Source organism: Anomaloglossus baeobatrachus, chromosome 12, assembly GCF_048569485.1.
Source record: "Anomaloglossus baeobatrachus isolate aAnoBae1 chromosome 12, aAnoBae1.hap1, whole genome shotgun sequence".
NCBI lineage: Eukaryota > Metazoa > Chordata > Amphibia > Anura > Aromobatidae > Anomaloglossus > Anomaloglossus baeobatrachus.
The window spans coordinates 103,576,742-103,587,037 of NC_134364.1; the positions used below are offsets into that span (position 1 = coordinate 103,576,742).

General features: G+C 43.1%; 1 protein-coding gene across 1 annotated transcript; it reads right to left on the reverse strand.

The window, feature by feature from the left end:
• Positions 1 to 493: 493 nt before the first annotated feature.
• LOC142257880 (C-reactive protein-like) lies at positions 494 to 3,581 on the reverse strand. Its single transcript, XM_075330150.1, has 2 exons — positions 3,482 to 3,581; positions 494 to 1,478 (listed from the first exon to the last, which is right to left on the reverse strand). The coding sequence occupies exons 1-2, from the start codon at positions 3,528 to 3,530 to the stop codon at positions 856 to 858; spliced, it is 672 nt and encodes a 223-aa protein (XP_075186265.1). The 5' UTR covers positions 3,531 to 3,581; the 3' UTR covers positions 494 to 855.
• Between the last annotated feature and the right edge of the window lie 6,715 nt (positions 3,582 to 10,296).

Genomic DNA, 10,296 nt, shown 5'->3' on the forward strand with positions numbered 1-10,296 from the left:
GTCTTGTAAATGGATCTTGTGATAACACACTGCTAAGTAAGGGGTACTGGGCTACCACTCAGCTAAGATGTGTGTTTCGCACATAGCTTAGTCAGGGGTACTGGGCTACCACTCAGCTAAGATGGGCATTTTGCATATAGCTTAGTCAGGGGTACTGGGCTACCACTAAGCTAAGATGTGTGTTTCACACATAGCTTATTCAGGGGTACTGGGCTATCACTAAGTAAAGATGTGTGTTTCGCATATAGCTTAGTCAGGGGTGCTGGGCTACCATTAAGCTAAGATGTGTGTTTTGCATATAGCTTAGTCAGGGGTACAGGAATACCACTAAGCTAAGATCTGCGTTTCGCACATAGCTTTGTCAGGGGTACTGGATTACCACTAAGCTAAGATCTGCGTTTCGCACATAGCTTAGTGCAGGGGTACCAGGCTATCACATTGCAACTACAAGTAGCAAAAGTAAAGATGACGGCACTCACTACATCATGGCAAAATCTTTATTATTTCATAGCAAGCAATAAAAATTAACAGTCATTTTGTGTCTACTAACACGTCTGCAGACACCCGATGTGCTGTTTGCATATAGCTTAGTCAGGGATACTGGGCTACCCCACTGTAGCCATCACAAATTGAATATATTGAAAAAAAGGTTATTTTTATTAAAATTACTTTTTTATATGCGCAAGTAGTAAAAGATTAAAAAATTGTACTATGGCACAATGCAGCCGATTCCATCAACTTGTGCTGTCATTGCTGGAGACAATAACCGAGACCAGGAGCGGTTGCGAAGCAATGGACCCAGGAGGGTAAGTAAAGAACAGTTTTTCATTATATTACTGTGGTCATACCCTATAATTATACAGGTATACAGGGATAAGGATCTACATATGGTTTTATGCTGACATCTTGAGAAGTCACATAATACAAAGCGTTCCAGTTAATGATGTTACCGCTCATTTCATCAGCAGCAAAATAATCCATAATATTCTCATCGGTCAGAGTTTTATTCCACATGTTAAGATCTGTTATCTCTCCTACAAAGGAGTCATTGAAATTTCCACCATAAATGTATGGCTTTTCACCAATTCTGATGAGAGGTTCAGCGGTGATATTCACATCATCCCATTTCCCATTTTTAGTGTATTTTGTCCCATCGATCCACAACACCAAGGTGGAAGAGTTCCACGTGGCACAAATGCTGGTCCACTCTGTAAAATTATTGCCCTGCAAATCATAAAAATGATCTTGATTATCTACCGATAGTAAAAACTGATTTCTCTTGCCTGGATAGTAATGGAGGAGAAATGCGTTTTCCTTTCTCCAAGTGGCCAATGAAAATAAGGAATATTCTCGGGTTAGATTTGAGTGAAATCTCATGCAGACGGTGGCTTCGCTAAACGGGCCAAGATATTCTGGTAGTAGCCAAACATACGAGGTGGACGACTCCTTGGGAAAAGCAAACAGTTTATCTTTCATATCTGTATACAAAAAGAAAACAATTAATTAACGTTATTTTTAGGGGTTGTCTAATTTCATAAATCTAGTTCTTCGAAATAGGGTTTAAAAGAAGACCAAAAGCATCCAGTTTTTGCTCCTAAATAATTTGTTCTATTTGTTCCCCCAATTGTTCTGTTTTTTGTTTTTTCTCAATCCTCTGTACTGTTCCGGAGATACAGGCCATTCACTGAGGAGGTGATGTTCACAAGATCCTCTGGGGCGTGTCTTTAGGCTCTTCTGCATTATTATCCTGTGAGCCACACCCCTGTAGTAAACACAATAAAAATTAGCCCATATCTCTGGAACCGTATGGTAGATTTAAAAAAAAAAAACAAAAAACAGAATACTCAGGGCAGCGGAGAGAATATAGTATAACAAAATCTAGCCTGGAGTCAGGTCCTCTTTAAGGTCAGAATCTTCGTCTATTAGCTAGCGTGCAGAGCGGCTATAAAGTGTGTCTCCTGCTCTGGAGGACCCAACATTTCCATGCATTACAAGGACAACTTATTTATTTTAAAAGGGACTGTGTTAATATTTATTTACCTCGTGGGGGTGCTCGTGAGAAATTGAACACTAGTAGGTTGGTTACTACATAAATTGGTTTCTAGGACTGGGACACTTTGTGTTATGCTCCTCTCATTCTGATGAATAGGGATTGTCCAAAGAGGAAAAAATTAAAGGGGTTGTCCAAACGAAAAAGTAATCGCTATTATAGTCCTCTACAGCTTCAGCAAAAAATATATAATAATATATAAAAATTCTAATCACCATAATTTTCTCCTTTTAAAGTAAAGAAATAAAAAATGTAAAACACGTTTATATTTATATGTTTATATTTGGTATTGCTGCATCCATAGAAATCCAATATATCAAAATACAATATAAATTATCCCCAAACAGTAAAAGCCAAAAGAGAAGAGTAAAATGATAATGCTAATATTGCATTTATTTTAGTCAACAAAAAATGCAAAGAAATTATTAAAGCAGCGTATGTACCCCCTAAATATGCTACCAGTAACTCATTCCCTTGCCAAGCAAAAAGCAAGCTTCTATATACACAGACTTAGGTTGGGAGGGAGAGGGTACTACATCAGGTCTGGTCAGGAACAGGGGTTGGAAGGTGGTCCAGACATCGACACCATCAGACGTATCTTTGTAATCAGGGACAGCTAGGGCCCCCTTAGCCTAAGGGCCAGTCTAAGAGCCACAGTCCTCTGTTATTCAATGCCACCACCCCATGACATCCGGATTATGGCCCCAACATTGCTTACTGGAATTTTCACTAGTATAGAAATTCTTCTGTAACCAATGTTATCAGTATGTTTTGCAACAATAAGTTTATAAAGGTCTCAAGACAGCTCACTGGTTTTACCCATCATGAGATGTTTCTTGTGTGACACCTTTGCAATGAAATACCTTTTTATCAGGTGAACCAGCTTATATTATTTTTCGCAGGATTGCTTTCTAATTACTGATATAGTTTAGCTGGTGTCATGACTTTTCATGGCTTTTTTCCAACTCTCTTTCCCGGTGTTCAATACTTGTTCTCTGTGTCATTTATCATTATTACACTCAACTTAATTTATAGACATCTATAGTTTGATTTATTTCCTTTGTGGATTGGATGGATTATTACTGACATCTAGTGAGATATTCATGTCAATAGCACCTTTTGAAGTACATTTCCTTAGAAAATTGTTAAGGAGTTCAATTATTATTTCACACTCTGTAGGTAAATGAAAACATAGGGAATCTTAAAAGTTGGGGGACACAAACCAACTTTTTCATTTACTAATTTATTATATTTTTCCTCTTAAATAAAAAACAACAACAAATCCTTACAATTTTAGTATTGCCATCTTGGTTCAGACCCAAGTAATCATATTTCCAGGTAATTTTTACTGCTTATGAAGAAGGTGGGGAAAAAACCAAATTCACAAAAGTTGTAAATTGGTCAAGTAGCAGTGAAGAGATTTTAACCTACCTGTTTCACCCCAAACTCCCGAAATCCACAACATTAACCAGATCAGCATCCTATCAATGTCTTGTGAATCCGGTAAAGTAAGGCAAAGTATTTCAGTACAAGTACGGTATTCACTACGTACAATTCACCCTCCTTACTCCAAACCCGGGAGAATTTATCTAACATATCTTAAATCTATAAGTTAAATATGTGGAGATGAATCTCATTATATCTCATTTCCTCTAGCTCTTTAGAAAACCTAAAAATAAATAGAGGAACAGTGAGATAAGTTTAATTTAATTGAGGGTCATGAAAAATGGAAGTAAACTCTGGACTACAGAACAGGAGAAGGACTTGGGTATTCTCATTACAAATAAGCTGAGCAGCAGCACTCAATGTCAGGCAGCAGCTGCAAAAGCAAACAAGATTTTAAGAGAGATTAGATCCCATGATCCCAACGTATTGTTACCCCTCTATAAATCACTTGTAAGGCCACATCTGGAATATGGGATCCAGTTTTGGGCTCCACATTTTAAAAAGGACATTCAGAAGTTAGAGTCAGTTCAAAGGTGGCAACTAGACTACTACAAGGAATGGAGGCCGCCCGTATGATGAGTAATGGAGGCCTCCCGTATGATGAGAGGTTGAAAAAGTTAGATATGTTTAGCTTAGAAAAAAGACGTCTCAGAGGAGATCTCATTTATATGTATAAATACATGTGTGGTCAATATAAAGGACTGGCACATGACTTATTGCTTCCAAAGACAGTACTAAGGACCAGGGGGCACTCACTGCGAGTGGAAGAAAAGCGATTCCGGCAGCTAAATAGGAAAGGGTTCTTTACAGTTAGAGCAGTCAGACTGTGGAATGCCGACCACAAGAGGTAGTAATGGCAGATACTATAACAGCTTTTATATCAGGGCTGGATGATTTCCTCAGTACAAAACATTGTTAGTTATAAATGACTTAGTGACCAATGTAGAACTGGTGGAGGAAGGTTGAACTAGATGGACCTAGGTCTTTTTTCAACCTAAGTAACTATGTAAAAAAGTGTTGGAAAAGAATCCATATTTGGAGCTTGATATCAATAGGAGCAAATCGTATGGTGTAAAATCAACTTCTTAAACTTTTCCGGTAGTGGTCCAGAAGATGGCTCGCCAACCTCTGACTGGACAGTCTCATACACTGTTCCCTCACCCCTCAAAGTATAGAATCCAGCCCATCACCCCTGGTGTATGACATCTTGGGTCATCCGTTTTCCCTACTCGCCTCTTTGTGAACGACAGTCCATGTTTAATGGTGGTAACACAACATTACACAGGTGACAATCTGTCAATTCTTTGGGACACAGGGCAAAGATTGAAATCCATGGGGCAGGGGCAAAGTCCTTGGCGGCAAGGTCAAAAAGGCAGAGTTCAGGAGGCAGGGCAGGGTCCATGGGTAGTGTGCGAGGTCCATAGTGACAAAGTCCTTGGCAAAGGGCGTGGAATCCTTTCGCCAGTCACAGTTTTGCAATCCAGCAGGGGGGAGCACAACGTGACCAAACAAACTTTGGGGGGGGGAGAAAACAACAACACAACATCTGCTACTTCCGGCCAACTTCTGCCGGAGAAAGAGTGACATGAACCGTGTGTCCATGTAAAACACCCAGATATGCAGGTGTTTCACATGGACACAGGGTCTTGGTCAAAGCACACAGGGTGTGAAGATTCTATTGACTTTAATTTCTATGCGTGTGAATGTTTCGCCAGTATGAGTGAAAACGAACACTACTTGGACTGGAGACATGGAGGTGTGAAGGAGGCCTCAAAAATATCATTGAGCCAAGATCTCACTCTGTGCAAGCACCACCCCGGGTCTTTGTTATTTTAGACAAGCTGGGAAATTAATCTGCACACATTATACTTGGCAATGACGGCCTGCTCCTGCCAACAATTCTGCAGCTTCCATTGGCATCACTTTGTCAGAGCAGTTTCTTCCTATCAAGCTTTACTCTGTTGATGGGGCGTCACTGCCATTGTCATGATGATTGATAGCCGACTCCCTGCTGCCTTACTGCTTTACAGAGCAAGACAGACCAAAAGCTACTCTCATGTCAGGTCAAATGAAGGTGTAGAATTGCTGGCAGGCAGCCATTTTGAACTAGCAGGAAGTCACCAGGCAGAGTAGGTACTACCTGGCTGTAAGTTTTTAGCTCCATAATTATAATAAAAAAGTCACTAATAACCCTTTCCCCTTTCAAAAATTCAGAAACTTTCTTGTTCCATTCTCTCTTTTTTTAAACTTTTTGATATGTTTGTAAGACAGGACTGGAATTTTTCAAGATCATCCGCATTGGTGGGAACCTAGCCACAAAGTTCTACAAAGTCTTTGGACAAAATTCTACTATCTCAGTGCTGTTTCCATTGCATTCCTGCATATAAGTAAGACAGACCCTAAGTAAATAAAACTGTAAAGGCTGAGAGGCAGAAAAAAACAGGTATCCATTGGGTAGAAACAAAAAGTGGAGGCGAGATCTGACAAGAAGCCAACATGAATAGATTTAGAAAAATCATCACCTTTCAACCTACTCCGGGTGATTGTTCTTATGTCGTCTTGTAAGTGGACCTTGCAATAACACACTGCTAAGTACACCGATGTGTGTTTCGCATACAGTTTAGTCAGGGGTATCTGGCTACCACATTGCAGCTACAAGTAGTAAAAGTGAAGATGACGGCACTCACCACAACATGGAAAAATCTTTTTTATTTTCTCATAGCAAGCAATACAAATTACAGGATTTTGTGGCAACTAACACGTCTACAGACACCCAATGTGCTCTTTGTGTATAGCTTAGTCAGTGGCACTGAGATACCACATTGCAGATATCAGAAATCAAATATATTATAAAATTGTTTTTTATAAAAAAAAAAAAAAATTATGCAAGAGTAGTAAAACATTAAAAAATTGTATTGCAGGTCAATGCAGCCTATGCCATTAACGTGTACTGTTAGTGCACAATAAAATAAACCAGGAGCAGTTGTGAATCGCTGGACCCAGGGAGGGTAAATAACCCATAATTATACAGGTATACAGGGATAAGGCTCTACATATGGTTGTATGTTATAAGAATGAGGGCAAGATGTGATATCATATCAAACATTATGTAAAGACTACACCCTGACAACATTTATGCATACTGGGAGAACTAAGGGGAAACGTAGTCATGGTCACAAACCAGACCAATGGGTCAAGAATTGAATCAGCACAACTTCTTTGCAAAAGTATAACAAAGTGTTTATTTAAATAGGTCATGAAGCAAAAAAGTGACATATAGTATATAATAACATCAATACATAGAACAGAGATCAGGCTCATAAGGGTGTCACAGATAAAAAACACATGGGTCCACATCCCATACGGGGGGTATGATCAAAATAACCAGTGCCATGACCCAGGAAAACCCCAGTAAAAAGAGTCAGTAGTCACCAAGAGACCGCATCACATGGTACATCACCAATTAGATTATATAACAAATATTATCATATAAGCCACAGATACGTATGGGACATAATATATCTGGGGGTAGGTCATGGACTACAGTGGTAGTTCAGAGCAAACGGGTAAATGTAAGAAACAGCACAACATAATTATTTACAACCCGTCATGAGTTTACCCATAATGGTCAGTGGAGCCCGAGAAAAACGTGCCCCGACGCGCACGTTTCGTTGTCTTCTTCGGGGGGCCGTGGTATGATGTGTGGAACACTGTACCACGCTTATGTGGCACCCTGGCCTAGCCAGGTCGTCACAGATAACATACAAACACCCCACCCCCATTAGACATGGACACCAGCCAAACACAAAACCCTTGTTGCCTCCCTCCAGTGTCTGATGTCCACACCAGATGGGGCGGAGCCAAGCGGTTGGCCCCACCCACCGAGGAGTTCACAGGCCTGGAGGCGGGAAAAGTGAGAGTTGAGTCCAGGAGGTGGAAGTGAGAGGAGTAAACACTTGGGTGTCTGGGTTTGTGGCCCAGGCACTGACAGCAAGGTTGGCAGACGGTGGTGGCCGTCTGCAGGAGTGGTGAAGCAACGCGGAACCATAGGGTCGGGCGTTGGCCCGCCGGTACCGACCGGGGAGCGAAGTGAAGCCAGCACACACAGGCAGGGCCATCGGACCCCGACCAGGCTTGGCGCCGCTGACAATAGTCAAATCCGAGCGTGATGCGAACCCCAGGGGTTTCCCAACAGCCAAAGACCCGATTGAAGGCAACCGCCCACACCGTGAGGGTATACAGCTACCACCTAAGGCTAGAGACCCAAGAGCCAGCGCCTCCGGGCAAACAGGCTCTCCGGTACCCATACACCGGGGAGCGGACTACCGTTGGGGATCCATAGTAGTCAAACAAGAACATCAAGGTGCAGGGAAAGACAGCTGCCATCACCTGTCCGGGGAGAGACACTGCAGCCGGCTGCGGGACCCGTCCATCCAGCCGTTTAGTTTACCGAGGACTTTGTGCATCTCTTACTGAGTGAGTACACCCGTGCCAGCCGGCACCGTGCCGCGCTGTCCCTGCAACCCTGCACCTCGCCAACCCTGCCTCCCCGTCACATCATTGGGTCCCGGGACCACTGACCCCTACCCACGGAGGGGGAAAACAACATCCCAGCTGCTCCCTACCATCGCTCCCGGGATCCCCGTCACCAGCAGCGGTGGTGCCCATCTCCACCACGACCCGTGGGTGGCGTCACGGACTAAATCCCCCAAACTAAAAACCCCTTTCACTCACGGGCGAGGAGCGCCGCTCGAGTCTTCGGATCCGGACCACGAGCCACCGAGCAGCAGCCGCAGCAGCGCCGGACCCGAGCGTTAGCGAGAGCGCAGCAGCGGCGGCGTCCTCCCCGCCCGCGACACTTAAATAGCCCGCTTATGCGACCAGCTTGCCAGCCATTGGTCGCGTGCAGGGCGGAACTCGCAACAGAGGTCCGTGTCATCGGGCACTCCCGGAAATGACGCGAGCACTTCCTGTGTCATCACACAGGATGCGCGCGTCATTCCGTGTGGAGGCCGGCCGACGCGAACATGAATGGAGTGCCACCGCGCACGCGCACCGCTGCCGCGGCTATTTTGGAGATGGGCAAGAGGAAGGGCAAAGTGTAAAGGTAAAAGGACAGCACATGTATCCATAAGGTATATAGGCGCAACTATATATAGAGATCCATAGTCGGCATGTGGATGTAGTGAAAGAGCACCCATCATATGTTAGTATATAGAGTGCATAGGCAACGGAGGGTGCACCAACAACCACGCCCCCTGCATTCATATGGATAAACTCCAGTCACATAAAGCATAAGAAACCGAACAGATGCTCATAGAAAATGGAAAGGGGTTGTCTGAAAGGACTCACAAACAGGGGGTAAACAGTGCAGAGGCATCCACCACAGGAACCACCTATAGCGGAGGATGCGACTGCACATGCATAGCCGGTAAGGATACATTCCCCCCTTCCTAATGTGCGCCAATATATCGACCAGGTATAGAGACATGTAGCATCGAATTACATAGGTGTATACATATAAACATATGCAGTCCTTTCCTAAGTAAGATGAACCTGTAAAGTTAAAACAGACAAAAACAAAAAGAAAAACACATACACACCAACATTAATAAAAATGTTTAAAAAGGACAACGAGCCAATAAAGCGAGTCCAAGAAAGCTACATTATAACCTAAAACTAGGTTCGGAGGAAGTCATAGGAAAGGAGAGAAGGATAACTTCTCATTAAGACCGCCGGGTGACATAGTACCCAAAGTGACAATCCATCTGCACTCAAGACGTGCCAGCGCCTGCTGGTAGTTACCACAACTAAAGCCTTTTTAAACATTTTTATTAATGTTGGTGTGTATGTGTTTTTCTTTTTGTTTTTGTCTGTTTTAACTTTACAGGTTCATCTTACCACGTCTGTATATCTTCCGTCTTTTGGATTATCACCTGATGGGGTTATATCTCCTTTTGGGACTTTTGGATATGCCAGTTCTTGGATATGTGAAGTTCGAACCCGTATGGATCTGTAATACCAACTGGCTATACATCCTGCCCCAAACTTGACTGACATTAAGAATCTCTGGCTTAATACTAGCTAGTAAAACAAAGCTAGTATTAACCCATTATTACCCAGCAACCCACCCGGCTTCAGGGCTGCTGGAAGAGTTGGATACAGCGCCAGATGATGGCGCTTCTATGAAAGCACCATTTTTGGGGGCAACTGCTGCAATTCGCAGCAGAGGGGCCCAGAAAGCTCGGGCCAACCTGTGCTGCGGATTCCAATCCAGGACAGTGGATGTGCATAAATAAATAACGTTTTCGGTCATAAAAAGAACTTCTTCAGTTGCACATGGGGAGACTGGATGGTGCTCGTGACACAGCGCGGTATCCGTCTTTTTATGACCGAAAACGTTATTTATTTATGCACATCCACTGTTAAATAAAATCACAGCATAAAGAATTTTGGGAGTGCCTTGTGTCTATACTTAGTTTCTTGGCTTTGGAACCTACTAAGTGCACCCCTTTCCATCTACATATTATTCACCATTTCAAGGAAGTGCCATTTGTTATATTCAAGCATACAAAAATATGGCGAAGCCCACGTCATTTTTTGGGGGGGCAAAACACTCCTGCATACAGTCCTGGATGGAGTATGCTGAGCCTTGTAGTTCTGCAGCTGCTGTCTGCTCTCCTGCATACACTAGTGAATGGAGCATGCTGAGCCTTGTAGTTTTGCAGCTGCTGTCTGCTCTCCTCCATACAGACAGACAGCAGACAGCAGCTACAGAACTACAAGGCTCAGCATACTCA

Bases quoted from the DNA above. Each gene is read 5' to 3' on its own strand.
- LOC142257880 (XM_075330150.1), bottom strand. From the start codon at position 3,530: ATGCTGATCTGGTTAATGTTGTGGATTTCGGGAGTTTGGGGTGAAACA. The intron at 1,479-3,481 runs GTAGGTTAAAAT...TTTTGTATACAG, and splicing joins GGGAGTTTGGGGTGAAACAG to ATATGAAAGATAAACTGTTT.